The sequence below is a fragment of the Macaca thibetana genome, chromosome 3, assembly GCF_024542745.1.
Source record: "Macaca thibetana thibetana isolate TM-01 chromosome 3, ASM2454274v1, whole genome shotgun sequence".
Lineage (NCBI taxonomy): Eukaryota > Metazoa > Chordata > Mammalia > Primates > Cercopithecidae > Macaca > Macaca thibetana.
In genome coordinates, this window is record NC_065580.1 from 89,293,660 (window position 1) to 89,311,498 (window position 17,839).

A 17,839-nucleotide genomic window follows, 5' to 3' on the forward strand; every position below is an offset into this window, starting at 1 on the left:
AAATTCTGGGTTTAAAATTCTTTTCTTTAAGAACGTTGAATATTGGCCCCCACTCTCTTCTGGCTTGTAGAGTTTCTGCTGAGAGATCTGCTGTTAGTCTGATGGGCTTCCCTTTGTGGGTAACCCGACCTTTCTCTCTGGCTGCCCTTAAGATTTTTTCCTTCATTTCAACTTTGGTGAATCTGGCAATTATGTGTCTTGGAGTTGCTCTTCTCGAGGAGTATCTTTGTGGCGTTCTCTGTATTTCCTGGATTTGAATGTTGGCCTGCCCTACTAGGTTGGGGAAGTTTTCCTGGATGATATCCTGAAGAGTGTTTTCCAACTTGGTTCCATTTTCCCCCTCACTTTCAGGCACCCCAATCAGACGTAGATTTGGTCTTTTTACATAATCCCATACTTCTTGCAGGCTTTGTTCATTTCTTTTTCTTCTTTTTTCTTTTGGTTTCTCTTCTCGCTTCATTTCATTCATTTGATCCTCAATCGCTGATACTCTTTCTTCCAGTTGATCGAGTTGGTTACTGAAGCTTGTGCATTTGTCACGTATTTCTCGTGTCATGGTTTTCATCTCTTTCATTTCGTTTAGGACCTTCTCTGCATTAATTACTCTAGCCATCAATTCTTCCACTTTTTTTTTTCAAGATTTTTAGTTTCTTTGCGCTGGGTACGTAATTCCTCCTTTAGCTCTGAGAAATTTGATGGACTGAAGCCTTCTTCTCTCATCTCGTCAAAGTCATTCTCCGTCCAGCTTTGATCCGTTGCTGGCGAAGAGCTGCGCTCCTTTGCCGGGGGAGATGCGCTCTTATTTTTTGAATTTCCAGCTTTTCTGCCCTGCTTTTTCCCCATCTTTGTGGTTTTATCTGCCTCTGGTCTTTGATGATGGTGGTGTACTGATGGGGTTTTGGTGTAGGTGTCCTTCCTGTTTGATAGTTTTCCTTCTAACAGTCAGGACCCTCAGCTGTAGGTCTGTTGGAGATTGCTTGAGGTCCACTCCAGACCCTGTTTGCCTGGGTATCAGCAGCAGAGGCTGCAGAAGATAGAATATTTCTGAACAGTGAGTGTACCTGTCTGATTCTTGCTTTGGAAGCTTCCTCTCAGGGGTGTACTCCTCCCTGTGAGGTGTGGGGTGTCAGACTGCCCCTAGTGGGGGATGTCTCCCAGTTAGGCTACTCAGGGGTCAGTGACCCACTTGAGCAGGGAGTCTGTCCCTTCTCAGATCTCAACCTCCGTGTTGGGAGATTCACTGCTCTCTTCAAAGCTGTCAGACAGAGTCGTTTGCGTCTGCAGATGTCTGCTGCGTTTGTTTAGTTTACTGTGCCCTGTCTCCAGAGGTGGAGTCTACAGAGACAGGCAGGTTTCCTTGAGCTGCTGTGAGCTCCACCCAGTTCGAGCTTCCCAGCGGCTTTGTTTACCTACTTAAGCCTCAGCAATGGCGGGCGCCCCTCCCCCAGCCTCGCTGCTGCCTTGCCGGTAGATCACAGACTGCTGCGCTAGCAATGAGGGAGGCTCCGTGGGTGTGGGACCCTCCCGGCCAGGTGTGGGATATGATCTCCAGGTGTGCCTGTTTGCTTAAAGCGCAGTATTGGGGTAGGAGTTACCCGATTTTCCAGGTGTTGTGTGTCTCAGTTCCCCTGGCTAGGAAAAGGGACTCCCTTCCCCCTTGCGCTTCCCAGGTGAGGCGATGCCTCGCCCTGCTTCAGCTCTCGCTGGTCGGGCTGCAGCAGCTGACCAGCACCGATCGTCCGGCACTCCCCAGTGAGATGAACCCAGTACCTCAGTTGAAAATGCAGAAATCACCGGTCTTCTGTGTCGCTCGCGCTGGGAGTTGGAGACTGGAGCTGCTCCTATTCGGCCATCTTGCTCCGCCCCATGGTTTTCTTACTGAGTGAATTTAAAAAGATAATATGTTGAAATTTTAAAGACAAAATATACTTAATTATACATATTACTGTGTTCATTTATCTATTAGTGAAATTATTTCATAGTTGGTACAGATTAATGTATATCTTATGAATATATGATGTAAAAGTAAATTCACATACTTTACCTTAGTAAAAAAAAATGTGTTACCAAACGTATTTTTATGCTCTTTTTTTTCTTCTTTTTCTGAGACAGAGTTTCACTCTGTCACTCAGGCTGCAGTCCAGTGGCCTGATCATGGCTCACTGCAGCCTCAACCTGCTGTACTCAAGTGATCCTCCCTCCTCAGCCTCCTGGGACTACAGGCATGTGACACCATGCCAACTAATTTTTGTGTTAATTTTTTATAGAGATAGGATCTCCCTATGTTGCCCAGTCTGGTCTTGAACTCCTGGGCTCAAGAGTTTCTCTGCCTTGGCCTCCCAAAGTGCTGCGATTTTAGTGTGAGCCGCTGTGCCCAGCCTATTTTTGTTTTCTTTTTTCATTTATATTTACTTTTTCTCTCTTAATTTCTTCTTCTTCTACAAAAATGTAATGTTTACAATAAAGGTATCTGTATGTGGAACGTTAGTTATTATAATAATATTGGTGTTTTATATATGACAAACATGCCATAAGCATTAATTCTATTTTTGAAAAATTATTAAACAATTAACAGGTATAGATATTACAACAATGAACACTCATAACATCCAGCTTAAGAAATAGAACACTACAGGTACAATTCAAGTTTCCTATGTATCTCTCTCCCATTGTCGCTCCCATTCCTTCTCTTCTGAATTTGCTGTTTATTTTTTCATGTATGTCTTTACTTTTTATTAATTCATTAACATACTTAATATGTGATATTAATTTGCAAATTTTGGAAATAAAATTTTTTCATATATTCTTTTGCTTGTTTTTTCACTCACCATATTTGCTAGAGTTTACAGTCAATACAAACTATTTGTACAAAATGTTGTGAATTGTTCTTTAAAGTGTTAAAACAATTTACTCTCCTCAAAGTAGTCTATGAGTGTCTCTTGCTCTGTATTTTCAGAGTATGCATTATGATTTATGATTTCTGTTATTTGCTCTTGCTAAAGTTGCATGATGATATTGATTATAGACCATGAGTAACCACCCACAGGTCAGGAAGCAAATGTGATCATCCAGAGCAAAGTGAAAACCCAGAAGCTATGCATTTGGTCCCTGTGCGATAGCAATAAGAAAGCAAAACAAAACAGAACAAAGAAATTACTGTTATTACAAAACATGGAACCATGTGGTTTCCTTAACCCAGGGACTTTAGCACCTCATAGTCTCCATTAGCAGGCCACCCCCAAGAAAATACTTCATTCTAAGCCAGAACATTGTGCTTGTCATACAAAGACCTTCTAGAACTATCCCTACCCACTTTCAAATGATAGCAATGCCTATGCGCTACCACTTAGAATGGTGGGGCCACAAAGGTATTGATGTTTTACTAGGTAATATTGAGGAATTTACAAAATAGGTGCAAAACAACTCTTCTGTCAAAGTAATTACATGAATTTTATCAGTGGGAGTGGACAGATGTTTGGGCACAGTGGCCTTAGACCACATCATATAATGAAAAGTTGTCTTACACATCTCAGTTAGCTGAGAGTATTTTCCGGAATGACAATCTGGCAAAATAAGCCATCAAAACCAAGTCCCCAGTTGAATCAGCTGGAAAAGAAAGACTTTTACTGCATAAAAAATAGACTCAATAAAGAATATGTAAAATAAATGTTAATAAAAAATGCTTTTGTGGGGAGCATATTAACTATTCATTTAAGGAGGGGATAACACATTTTCTAATGGTGCTCAATAAGTAAAGTGTTACCTTGGATATTCCTCTAATTTTTATTAACAGTAGATTCTGACCTGTTCGACGTTTTAATTTTTCGGCACTGTAAGAGAGACACATGCTCTTTCATACTTACTTAGAAGTATAAACATGAATAAAATTATCTCTCATTATAACTACTAATGGTAAAAAAACTGGTTTAGTGAAACATTTCAATCCATTCCAGAGACAACAGAAAAATGTAATTTCAGCTTTCAAGCTCAAGAAGGATGCTTTTGTTAACGAGGCTGGATATCTATCCTAAAATAAAAGTGACCTGGCATTTAATGATAACTCAGTGATTAACATGCGGTATAATAATATGTGGTTTACTGGATTGTTATAACTCTTCTTAGACAGTGAAAGCCACATTTCATTTGTAAAAGTGTATAATTGCAATCAACTCTTTGAAAGTGAATAAACTTCTTTCTTCTCTAGTACAATTTTTGAAAGAAAGTTCAAAAATGTTTGGCCCATCTCTGTTCATAGTTCCAATAATTATGAATCTGTCCTAATAAAGTGTTTGGAAGATTTGACTGTTTAAATAACATTTACCATTTTTTCTTAATTACAGTTTTAATATAGGTAATATGCAGAAAACTTGGAAATGACATAAAGGAAAAATAATCCTCAAATCACTGGAATTTTCCTCACATTATCTCTTGGCTCCAACACAAAAGAATTTTAGGATTTTGTCCTTTGGTGATCATTTTGTCTGGACTCTATTTGTCATATTTTTTTCTCAGCCATTTCTTGATTATTTTGTGTTGTGATTGCTTATAATATGTTTTCTTGTTTTATCCTCTCCTTATAATACGATCTTAAGAATGATTATATATATCTCCTTATTATGCATTCATTTTAAATTGAATAATACATATTATTAAAGCCCACTATGTGTGAAACACTGCATGGAAAAGATATGCATGGGAATATATAGCAGCCAAAGGTCATCTCTTCATGGAACTTACTAACTGCAGTTAAGGTGCAAGTGCCTAAATTTTGGGTGTCAACCCACAACATCCTAAATCTACTTTGCTGTCTGTACAATGCAGGACAAGGACTGTTGCCTTTTGATTGAGCAATAGCTATTGGATGAACATTTACAAGTAACGAACAAATTAATATTGAACAAGTAGTTATTTCTTACTTATATTGCCATATTCCTTCTGGTAGACACTGGACAGGTAGGATGCTGCTTACTGAATTGCGAAATGTTATACTATCATGTAACATTTACATAATGCTTTTGAATTAGCAAACTGTTTTATATTACAGGGTTTCAGTGGAGGTCAAGTAAAGCAATAAATATTTACTTTAAAAAAAAAAAAAAAAAGAAAGGTAGTAGGTGGTGTTATTTAAATGGAGTCCTTACAGTATCAAACTACTCATTAAGAGAAAAAATATTTAGTAACCCCAGTCATTTAAACATGGCCTTGTGATAAAAAAAAAAAAACAAACATGGCCTTTAATTTCCAAATATCTATTGCATTTTCTTAATGCACAAATAAAATAGTATATCTTCTAGAAAGTGTGAGAAAATACATAAAATGCAGCAGAAAATAAGTTAAAAGATGAGTTATATCCAGTTTCTGGTTCAACGAACTTTGAACATTATACAAGGACAGATCATTTTACACACACACAAATGTGCACGCACACACACATGCAAAATGTATTTAGAGCTTCTCCTTGCATTTGTCACCTGGTTAATTCCAATTTGTCCTTCATATTTAAAATTAAATATCGCTTTCTTAAACAAAATTTCCCTGAACCTCTTCATCAGGTTTTTTTTTTTAAGTTTTTCATATCATCCTGAATTAATTACCTTGTTGTACGAACATCATAGAGTATACCTACACAAACCTAGATGGTATAGCCTATTATGCACCTAGGCCATATGTAATAGCTTACTTTTCCTAGCCTACAAACCTGTACAGCATGTTACTATACTGAATATTGTAGGCAATTTGTGTATATAAACGTAGAAAAGGTACAATAAAAATACAGTTGATTATAAAAGGTAAAACATAATATACATGGATAAGGCACTTGCCCTGAGTAGAGCTTGCATGACTGGAAGTTGCTCTGGGTGAGTCAGTGAGTGGCTGATGAGTGAACATGAAGGCGTAGGACATTATTGCATGGTACTGTAGACTTCATAAACACTGTACACTTAGGCTACACTAAATTATTAAAACGAAAGTAATTGTGCTTTCGACATTAGGAAGGCTAATACGTCAGTAGGTGAAAGGGATTTTTGCGCTCCATTATAATCTTCTGGGCCCAGTGTCATATATGCGGTCTATCCTTGACCAAAATATTGTTATGGGATGCATGTCTGTATTTAGTATCTGTCTCCTCACTAGAGAATAAGCATAAAAAAGTTCTGCACACTAGCAACGTGTCCAGCATGGAGTGTGAGCCCAAGAAATAGTTACTGCATGCAATAACTCTAATATATAAAAGACTATGGCAGGAAAAGGAGAGGGAAAAACAAAATGTGATGGGAATGTAACAGAAGGGGAAAGCACAATTAATGTGAGTGTTCAAAAGAGACTGTGAAATTTTAAGTGGACCTTAGAAGGTGTGTGTAGAGCTGAATGTGGAGCTTCATAGCCACACATAGAGGGGTGATCTAGAAAGGATGGCTTGGAAGAAGCATGAATGATCATGGTCAATATATCCGTGAGACACAGCAAACACAGTGCCCAGAGCCTATGATATACTGTTAGGACCCACGACACATTTTACATTTTAATTTCTTAGTCAGAAAAAAAATGAATCTAATAATATGAATATATGATAATGAATCCAATGTATGCCAATGCAGGCTTAAAGTGTAGTTTTCAATACTGTTTTTTGGAGTCCACAATGATAAAATTGCACAGGGCCCATGAAAGTCATACTGCAGCCCTCGGAATGATATTCCTCGGAATGATGTTCAGTGGACAGTATTTGGCTAGAACTTAGAAAAGGAATAAATGATCTAAGGCTTAAAATGTAGGTTAGCCTCAGGTAAAGGAGAGTACAAATGACAGACTGTAGAGGTTCTTCAAATTTGGATTGACCTTCAGAGTCTTTTTGTGTTAATGTCTTGCTTACTGCAGGGCTTCAGGAAGAGAATTCTTGCAGGAAGGAATAGGACTGTTTGGTATTAGAAGTTGGGTAATCAGTTAGGAATCTTTTGCCATGTCTTACACCGGAGTTGAAGAAATTACAGTAGAAAGAAAGGGAGGAGATGGATATTACAAAAAATCAGATAAACATGCACCCAGAAATTATAGATCATATATGGAAAAGCTTCCTTTTCCCAACAGAACCCTCCAAATCATAATTATATATTTGTATTCCCTGTAACAGTAAGTTCCATATGAGGAAGGACTATATTAATCTTACTGCTGTGTCCTCAGGACATTGAACACAAGGCACTCAAGAAAACAGGAGAGTTAGACTCTTGTAAAACTGTATAAACCATTGTAGCTAGAATAGGTCCCTGACCAATCCATCCCAATCATCGAAGCAAATGCCCAAAGCCTCGGTATGTGACATATACCTTCCAATTGATTGATGGTTTGATTATTCTGTAGAGCAAAACAGAAGTAACAACATATACATTAACTATTGCCTATTTTAAAGTTAATTTTAAATCATTCTTACTTTTTTCTAAATTCAGAAATCTCTGCTTATGGTCTGTAATTAAATCTATATTTATAATCCCAATTTATAGGTTTATATGCAGCATTAACTCATATCATGTACAGAGAAAGCTACAATTACATAAAACCATGTGATATGCAATGAGTACAGTTGTATTGTATACAGATTTGTTAGCTTTCTCAGTAAGTTTCTCAGCAAGTGTAATTTGTACACCTAGCATGTAGCAAGCCTTGGGTGGAAATACAGGATGAGTATGACCTGTGATGGCACATGTTGGGTAGAAGGGGAGCACCTAGTCTAGCAGGAAGGTTAAGGCAAGGCCTTAACTAAGGAGAAGTAATGTCTGCCTCAAGTCTTAAAAGAACAAATGCTAGTCAGGTAGGAAGCAGAAGCAGAAGAGCACACACATTTATAAAATTACAAGAATTAGACTTGTTTAAAAATACTCTGGCAACCTTTGGAGCAACAGTTTATACATTGCAAGAGATTATCATGTTTTTTTTTACCACTGTTCAGCTATTCTTCATATTCGTTAGGAAAGACAAATAAAAACAGCATAAAGCTTATGAATTCTCTTAGGTTGAAGAGAAAATATTCACAGTGTAGTATATATATTTTGATAAATATTTTTATTAATAAATAAATATTAAATAAAATTATGAAACAATATATATTTAAAATATATATTTTAAAATATATACTTTTTTTTGCACAAAGGTAGCTGTGTAGCATTGATGATTAAATAAGCTGCCTATCTGTGTTTGAGAGTATCTTTTCTTGGAGACAGAGGAAGAGACTAAGTGAATCTTCCATAAACTTCCAAACTGTGATTCACTGATTCAGTAAGTTGGGAAGGATGAAGAATATAATAACAGTGTTAAATCACTGAGGATATACTTAATACTATATTTTAAAACCAAATAATTTTACAGTGTTGAAATTATACCATACAAACTATGAAATACTCATTTTTTTCTATACCAGTATATGAAGACTGAAAGGTGTCAAAATACAATCGTGTAATTGGTCATTTTTAGAGACATCCATAGAATTCATAAACAATATTCACTGAAACAAATTCAGGAGAGAATTTTCAGAATTAGCCCTCACTGGCAGTTTGAAAGCGTTGAATTGTTCTCCCACGTTGTGTGGCAGTTCTGGGGCTGTATTCAAAACGTTGGTATCTAAGTAGGAAATGAGTCGAAGTCGACGTTACTCTTGAGGTTAAAGGTTTGTTTCTTTCAATCAGTTCAAACTGACAGGCCTCCTGCCATCACCTCCTCCTTAGCCAGGCAGACAGGCCCTGGCCGTCAGTGTGAAAACATCTGTTGAATGGATTTATTGACTGGATCTTGTTTTTTCTCTCCCTTTCTCTATTTTTTTTTTTCTTTTTCCTTCACACCGTTTATTATGTCTCTGACCTGATGAACTTAATTTGTTGACATGTCGCTCAGTGTCTCCCTCAAATCTTGTCTCACATTTCTTTCTACTGTGCTCTTTTCTTGGCAACAGCCCTTCCTGGAACCCCCGCACACACGTGCGCTCTCTGTGCGCCAAGCGCCGCTGGCTGCGGTTGGCATGGATGGATTAGAGAAACACCGTCTTGTCTCCAGGACTCACTCTTCCCCTGCTGCCTCTGTTTTACCTCACCCAGCAATGGACCGCCCCCTCCAGCCTGGCTCTGCAACTGGTAGGAATCCCTAAAGACTCCCTCTAATAGGCAGGCTAAATGCACCGTTCTTGTAGGATTAACCGATTTAAATGCTCTGAATAACTCCAAGAGCAGAACGCTCCATTTTAACCCAGTGCAACCCAAATTTTGTGAGGTTATATTGGCTATAAGACAAACAGCATATCTGATAAATCTTGGACTCAGTACTAATAGCCTCATAAATTGCTATCATCCAAGGGCCTGGAAAATACATCAACAGGTGCATGAGTTTTTTGGAAATGAAAATCCCTGCAACATTCTTTAGCAGTGTTCCTCAATCTCTTACCTTCTGCCCAGCCACTGGGAAATTTATGATGCTTGGCTTCCTCACTTGACTCCAAAGAGTGCCCTTTAACCAGTTTGTTTTTTTGTTTTATTTCATTGTTTTCTTCTGGTTCCCCATGCAAATGACTCATGGAATTCTATAGTACCAAAGCAAACTTTACTTGATTCTATGTATGTTACTTTCATTTCTATTTATTATGGAATCTCTGGGTGGGCTTTTTGACCAACCTCTTCCTTTGTCTACAGCTGTGTTTGATATTTCAGAACCTGACTACAGAGGAAAACAAGCCAGATAATTCCAAGGCCAAAAGAAGGTTAAGTGTGGAACACACACACACACTCACACACACACAAAGGGTGCTATTCCCTCCGCAAAGGAACAGTGCTGTAAATAGATGCGTGGATAATTATTTCTTTTTGTCTACTCCATTCTAGTTCCGTGCTCTCAAACTGTGGCTGATCAAATGAAAGATATTGTGGCCCTAACAGACTCATAACTTGGATGCTGCAGAAGGAGAAATTATATGTACTTTCCCCAAAGGCTCTTTTGAGTTATCTGATTTATTTTTAAATCCATTTTCAGGATTCAGAGTTTGTTTTTGTGGCTTCTGTGACCTCATGCAAGCCTTTGTGCTTGGAAAAGTTAAATCTCTTTTCTAAAACCATATTCCCAAGCCTTGATACTATCTTTTATTTAAAAATCAATGAATGAAATGGCCAAGTTAATTCACTTTGGTAGGCATCTTTAATAAGTATGCATAGGAGCTACTTTTTATAATGCCTTATGCCATAAGAAAACATTCCGTACTAGGAGCTATGAGCTGGGTCTATTTCTTTCTCCGTACTAGCCATTGCCTCTGACTCTCCCACTTCCAGGAGCATAGCAAAACTATGCCCAGATATTCCGGAAAACCCAGGAACACTGCCCAGTGTTAGTGGCAGCCTTTGAATCAATCATGCCTGGTGCTATCCCTGTGGATTCGCAGAGTTTTTGCTCAAAATCGGATACATGATACAGAGGAATAATTTTTTGCATATAGAAAGAGCAATAGCCTTTAAGAATTACCTACTCTCTATTCTTTCTCCTGAACGTGTCTTTTATTCAACCCTAATATTTCAGAAACTACAGAGTAACAACAATTCTATCATGATAACTGTTTCCATTGACTGAAATAATTTCCTTAATATTATAATATCAAAAATTAAAAATAATATTAAAAATAAATTCTTTAAGTAAGCTTAACTACAAAGTTTCATGTTGATGTCCCCAAGTTTGCTGCTATATATTGCTGTATTCCTATGGATAAAGTTTCTTTCCTTGGTTAAGAGGGGTGGCCCTTTTCTGACATACTTCAGTGTCTTCCAGTTTTCATATGTTCCTTTGAATGAATGGAGCAAGATATCTGAATATTAGAGAGAACCTGGAGTTTAAGGAAACTGTGTCGCCAGATGGATAGGATTTGTAGACCTTAGAAGAATCCAGATGGAAGGGTGGACTGTAAATCCAGTAACATAAACAGGACATAATCCTACTCTGATCATTCAAACAAAGACTAGGTGATTTCAGAGAGTTAGGTTTTTTCCCCCTCTCAATGTCAGCATTTTAGTATTTATCAAAGCATGTATTCCAAAAACAAATAGGAAAGTGAACTTAAGATTCTTTTCATATATAATGGATTTGATGAGGCAATTCCTTGCCCACATGAGAGATTATATAAAATTATTTTAGAAAACACAGGATTTTGTACTTAATAGACATTCAATAAACATTTTAGTTGAATCAATGAATATTAATTTCATAATAAACACTTACAAATTTACTAGTTCAAATTTGAATACACTGAAAGTAAAAGTTACATTGTAACTTGTTCTGCTAAAGGATAACTAAGTTATTTAAAAGTTACAATAACTCAGAGGAATATTTGTTAGCTTATTTTAACTTACAAGAATGTTGCATCTTTACACAGAAAATCTTACAAGAAAAAGGCACAATATTTTAAAATCATGCAACATATGCAATTTATAATAATAGCTTCTCCACTGGCATTGGGATTAAAATATATATATACTTGATATGTAACATTCATTTAGTACTATTCCAAATCCTAAGGAAATGAAATGCACCATCTTCACTCTGCTATTCCACATATTGCTCTGGCTTTAATCCAAACTTAAATTTCCCCTGTAGCCTGAATACTACTGTAATCCACATGATCTCAAAAATCACTTTAGTAATTCTAATGATCTTGATTTCAGATGAGAACTATAGGTTTTCATTCTAGTATTATTGAAAATATATATTTTAAGCACTAATCTCCTTTCTTTTGACTTTTTAATATCTACTTGTGGCAGACATGTTAAACAATCTAAAGGAATATTCACATATGTTCTTTAGGAATACAGTAGACCCTCTTATCTACATGGGAGCTATTCTAAGACTCCCAGGGAATGCCTACAACAGCCCATACTATTGAACCAATTGAGGTCAATAGGAACCCATTTCTGTTCATGTCTTCCACCCATAAATTTATAGCCTTTTCCATCTTAACTAAGCACTTCTCACATGCTATGGTCATAACTTTTGTAGTGTGAGGTGAGGTGGGGCAGCAAAACAATTACAAATTTCTTTTTTCTTCTTCACAACTTCACAGATAGAAGATTCCGTCTTACTGTAGAGCTTAGCAACCTTAGCATATGATTTTTTTTTTAAATTTCCTTAAGTCGAGAACTTAGACCTTTCATTTAAAGGAAGCCCTTTAAGGCTTATCTTTGGCATATCCAAACTGTCAACCTCACTACTCTTGCATTTTGGAGCCATTATGAAATAAAAAATAATTAAAAGTGAATACACTGAAAGTAGTTACATTGTAACTGTTGTTCTGCTAAAGGATAACTAAGTTATTTAAAAGTTACAATAACTTAGAGGAATATTTGTTAGCTTATTTGAACTTACAAGAATGTTGCATCTTTACACTGAAAATCTTACAAGAAAAATGGGTTCCTATTGACACTGCCACAGTCAACCTCATCATCAAGACAGCTACTAAATGACTAGTGGGCAGGTGGTATAGAGAGCATGGAGCTGCTGGACAGAGGGATAATTCACATCCTGGGCAAGCTGGTCTTACACTGGGGCAGTGTAAGACTTCATCATGCTGCTCAGAATGATACACAATTTAAAACTTAGAGTTTTGTTGTTATATAATTGTGCATTTCTGGAATTGTCCAGTTAATATTCTCAAACCATAGTTGAAACTGTAGAAAGACAAACTGCAGATGGGGGAGGGGAGAGGCTATTGTATTTGTATTTTTTTTTTTTTTTTAAAGAAAGTCATAAGATCTCACACTCTCAATAGCTGTTCCACTAAATAGCAAGGTAGTGGACAGAGATACATTTTAGAGCTAGGAGGCTGGCTTAAATCTATCCTCTAAGAGCTATACTTTTTGGTGCTACTAAAAAGTTATTTAACGCAAAAGTCACATAATTTTCAATGCACATCATTTAAACCTTCACCATCCATGTGCATCCTCCGCAACCCACTGGATTAGCCATATAACTCCCTTTCTGACAAGAACAAAAAATGTTCCAAGGGAGAAATATTATCTGAGTTTAGTCAGTTTTGGAAAGATGCCGTCTTCAGTCTATTTCCTGAGAGTAGAAAGTAGGCATAAATTGCATAAAAGTATTTTTACAAGATAATTTTTTTTTTTTTAGATGGAGTTTTGGTCTTGTTGCCCAGGCTGGAGTGCATTGGTGCAATCTCAGCTCACAACAACCTCTGCCTCCCGGGTTCAAGTGATTCTCCTGCCTCAGCCTCATTAGTAGCTGGGATTACAGGCATGTGCCACCATGCCTGGCTAATTTTGTATTTTTAGTAGAGATGGGGTTTCTCCATGTTGGTCAGGCTGGTCTTGAATGCCCAACCTCAGGTGATCCACCCACCTTGGCCTCCAAAGTACTGGGAATACAGGTGTGAGCCGCTGAGTAGGGCCTGAGATAATTGTTATATATTAATTGAACTTTCGTGGTAACATTTATACTTTTGAGAATTATAAAAATTGATACAAGTTCATTGAAGGCAATTTGGTAAATCTAGAATATTATAATGGAAAGTCACTCATTATTCTACCACTCAGAGGTAACTTCTATAAAAATATGTTTATACTTATTTTCCAATCAATACTTTTTACTCTATAAGCTTATCTTTAACAGGATAAAGAAAAGTAATTTGTATTTGTATACATATCTATGTGCATGTGTGTATATCTGAAAGTATGTGTGTATATTTGTATATATGTGTATATATACAGTGTATATGTGTGTGTGTGTGTGTATGTGTGCATGTCTTAAGGCCTTCTAGAGTAGCTTCTGTTATTACCCATATTAGAATGGAGAGACTAATTTTTCCTTTTGTCAGGAAATCTATTTTTTAAATTGCTGTCCTCAAATATATGTACGTGAAATTTCTTTCAAAAAACTCTTCCAAAATTTACCCATGTAATAATCACTGAAGAAGATAAAAAGAGCTATCTTTTTTATTTAGGAGATTAATTCAACTTGATCACATATATCATGTATCATAATATAAACATTAATGTAGAAAATATTTTTATAAATATGTAGTTATATATTACTTTTGTGTATCATACACACACACACACACACATATATTTTTTGGGGGGTATGCTTTTTATACCTAAGAATTTAATCCTATTACCTTCGCACATGTTTTGAAGACAGACTTATTGGGACACAAGTTTTTTATCTGAAAAGTCTGGAAATGTGATCAAATATTCAAGGGGTTTAGCACAAAAGAGTAGAAGTCTGAGGCCAACCTGATATGTGTTTCTTTGTGGGAAGTATGATTTGCAATTACTTATCCACGAACATATTTTTTCTACTTATGGAAACATCCTCAATTAGTCCTATTTCAAATATAACTTGTTTTATTACATTTTACTTTAAAAATTGAAGGTTTGTGGCAATCCTGCACTGAGTAAGTCTATTGGTGACACTTTTCCAATAACATGTGTTCACTTCCTGTCTCTGAGTCACATTTGGGTAATTCTCATAATATATCAAAACTTTTCATCATTATTATATATTTTATAGTGATCTGTGATCAGTGATCTTTTTTGTTTATTATTATACTTTAAATTCTAGGGTACATGTGCACAACGTGCAGGTTTGATACATAGGTATACATGTGCCATGTTGGTTTGCTGCACCCATCAACTCGTCATTTACATTAGGTATTTCTCCTAATGCTATCCCTCCTCCAGCCCCCTACCCGCCGACAGACCCTGGTGTGTGATGTTCCTTGCCATGTGTCCAAGTGATCTCATTGTTCAGCTCCCACCTATGAGTGAGAACATGTGGTGTTTGGTTTTCTGTCCTTGTGATAGTTTGCTGAGAATGATGGTTTCCAGCTTCATCCATGTCCCTGCAAAGGACAAGAACTCATCCTTTTTTATGGCTGCATAGTTTTCGTGGTGCATATGTGCCAGATTTTCTTAATCCAGTCTATCATTGATGGACATTTAAGTTGGTTCCAAGTTTTGTTATTGTGAATAGTGCTGCAATAAACATACGTGTGCATGTGTCTTTATAGTAGCATGATTTATAATCCTTTCGGTATATACCCAGTAATGGGATTGCTAGGTCAAATAGTATTTCTAGTTCCAGATCCTTGAGGAATCGCCACACTGTTTTACACAATGGTTGAACCAGTTTACAGTCCCAACAACAGTGTAAAAGCATTCCTATTTCCCCATATCCTCTCCAACATCTGTTGTTTCCTGACTTTTTAATGATCACCATTCTAACTGGTGTGAAATGGTATCTCATTGTGGTTTTTTCACGTGTCTGTTGGCTGCATAACTGTCTTCTTTTGAGAAATGTCTGTTCGTATCCTTTGCCCAATTTTTGATGGGGTTGTTTGTTTTTTTCTTGTAAATTTGTTTGAGTTCTTTGTAGATTCTGGATATTAGCCCTTTGTCAGATGGGTACATTGTAAAAATTTTCTCCCATTCTGTAGGTTACCTGTTCACTCTGGTGGTAGTTTCTTTTGCTGTGCAGAAGCTCATTAGTTTAATTAGATCCCATTTGTCTATTTTGGCTTTTGTTGGCATTGCTTTTGGTATTTTAGACATGAAGTCCTTGCCCATGCCTATGTCCTGAATGGTATTGCCTAGATTTTCTTCTAGGGTTTTTATGGTTTTAGGTTTAACATTTACGTCTTTATCCATCTTGAGTTAATTTTTGTGTAAGGTGTAAGGAAGGGATCCAGTTCAGCTTTCTACATATGGCTAGCCAGTTTTCCCAGCATCATTTATTAAATAGGGAATCCTTTCCCCATTTCTTGTTTTTATCAGGTTTGTCAAAGATCAGATGGTTGTGGATGTGTGGTGTATTTCTGAGGCCTCTGTTCTGTTCCATTGGTCTCTATCTCTGTTTTGGTGCCAGTATCATGCTGTTTTGGTTATTGTACCCTTGTAGTATAGTTTGAAGTCAGGTAGTGTGATGCGTCCTGCTTTGTTCTTTTTGCTTCACATTGTCTTGGCAATGCAGGCTCTTTTTTTGGTTCCATATGAACTGTAAAGTAGTTTTTTCAAATTCTGTGAAGAAAGTTATTGGTAGCTTGATGGTGATGGCACTTAATCTATAAATTACCTTGGGCAGTATGGCCATTCTTCCTATCCATGAGCATGGAATGATTTTCCCATTTGTTTGTGTCCTCTTTTATTTCATTGAGCAGTGGTTTGTAGTTCTCCTTTAAGAGCTTCTTCACATCCCTTGTAAGTTGGATTGCTAGGTATTTTATTCTCTTTGTAGCAATTGTGAATGGGAGTTCACTCATGATTTGGCTCTCTGTCTGTTATTGGTGTATAGGAATGCTTGTGATTTTTGCACATTGATTTTGTATCCTGAGACATATCTGATGTTGCTTATCAGCTTAACGAGATTTTGGGATGAGATGATGGGGTTTTCTAAATATACAGTCATGTCATCTGCAAACAGGGACAATTTGACTTCTTCTTTTCCTAATTGAATACCGTTTTTTCTATATCTTGCCTGATTGCCTTGGCCAGAAGTTCCAACACTATCTTGAATAGGAGTGGTGAGAGATGGCATGCTTGTCTTGTGCTGGTTTCAAAGGGAATGCTTCCAGTTTTTGCCCATTCAGTATGATACTGGCTATGGGTATATCATAAATAGCTCTTAATATTTTGAGATACATTCCATAAATACCTAATTTATTTAGAGTTTTTAGAATGAAGGACTGTTGAATTTTCTCGAAGGCCTTTTCAGCATCTATTGAGATAATTATGTGGTTTTGTCGTTGGTTCTGTTTGTGTGATGGATTATGTTTATTGATTTGCATATGTTGAACCAGCCTTGCATCCCAGGGATGAAGCCAACTTGATCATGGAGGATAAACTTTTCGATGTGCTGCTGGATTTGGTTTGCCAGTATTTTATTGAGGATTTTCACATCGATGTTCATCAGGGATATTGGTCTAAAATTCTCTTTTTTTGTTGTGTCTCTGCCAGGCTTTGATATCAGGAGGATGCTGGCCTCATAAAATGAGATAGGGAGGATTTCCTCTTTTTCAATTTATTGGAATAGTTTCAGAAGGAATGGTACCAGCTCCTCTTTGTATCTCTGGTAGAATTTGGCTGAGAACCCATCTGGTCCTGGACTTTTTTTGGTTGGTAGGCTATTAATTATTGCCTCAATTTCAGAGCCTGTTATTGGTCTATTTAGAGATTCAACTTCTTCCTGGTTTAGCCTTGGGAGGGTGTATGTGTCCAGGAATTTATCCGTTTCTTCTAGATTTTCTAGTTTGTTTGCATAGAGGTGTTTATAGTATTCTCTGATGGTAGTTTGTGTTTCTGTAGGATTGGTGGTGATATCCCCTATATAATTTTTTATTGTGTCTATTTGATTCTTCTCTATTTTCTTCTTTGTTAGTCTTGCTAGTGGTCTATCAATTCTGTTGGTCTTTTCAAAAAACCAGCTCCTGGATTCATTGATTTTTTGAAGGGCTTTTTGTGTCTCTATCTCCTTCAGTTTTGCTGTTATTTTAGTTATTTCTTGCCTTCTGCTAGCTTTTGAATTTGTTTGCTCTTGCTTCTCTAGTTCATTTAACTGTAATGTTATGGTGTCAATTTTAGTTCTTTCCTGCTTTCTCCTGTGTGCATTTAGTGCTATAAATTTCCCTCTACTCACTACTTTAAATGTGTCCCAGAGATTCTGATAAGTTGTGTCTTTGTTCTCATTGGTTTCAAAGAACATCTTTATTTCTGCCTTCATTTCATTATGTACCCAGTAGTCATTCAGGAGCAGGTTGTTCAGTTTCCATGTAGTTGTGCAGTTTTTATTAGAATTTAGTTTTCATTAGAATTAATTAGTA

General features: G+C 36.7%; 1 protein-coding gene across 24 annotated transcripts in view; it reads left to right on the plus strand.

The window, feature by feature from the left end:
* The window catches only part of HDAC9 (histone deacetylase 9), a 927,498-nt gene that overhangs the window by 642,005 nt on the left and 267,654 nt on the right, over positions 1-17,839 (plus strand). For all 24 annotated transcript variants that reach the window (XM_050783085.1, XM_050783067.1, XM_050783066.1 and 21 more), the window contains one exon: positions 8,939-9,116. In XM_050783085.1, the coding sequence (XP_050639042.1) occupies positions 8,939-9,116 (178 nt within the window). The remainder of the gene's footprint in view (positions 1-8,938; positions 9,117-17,839) is intronic.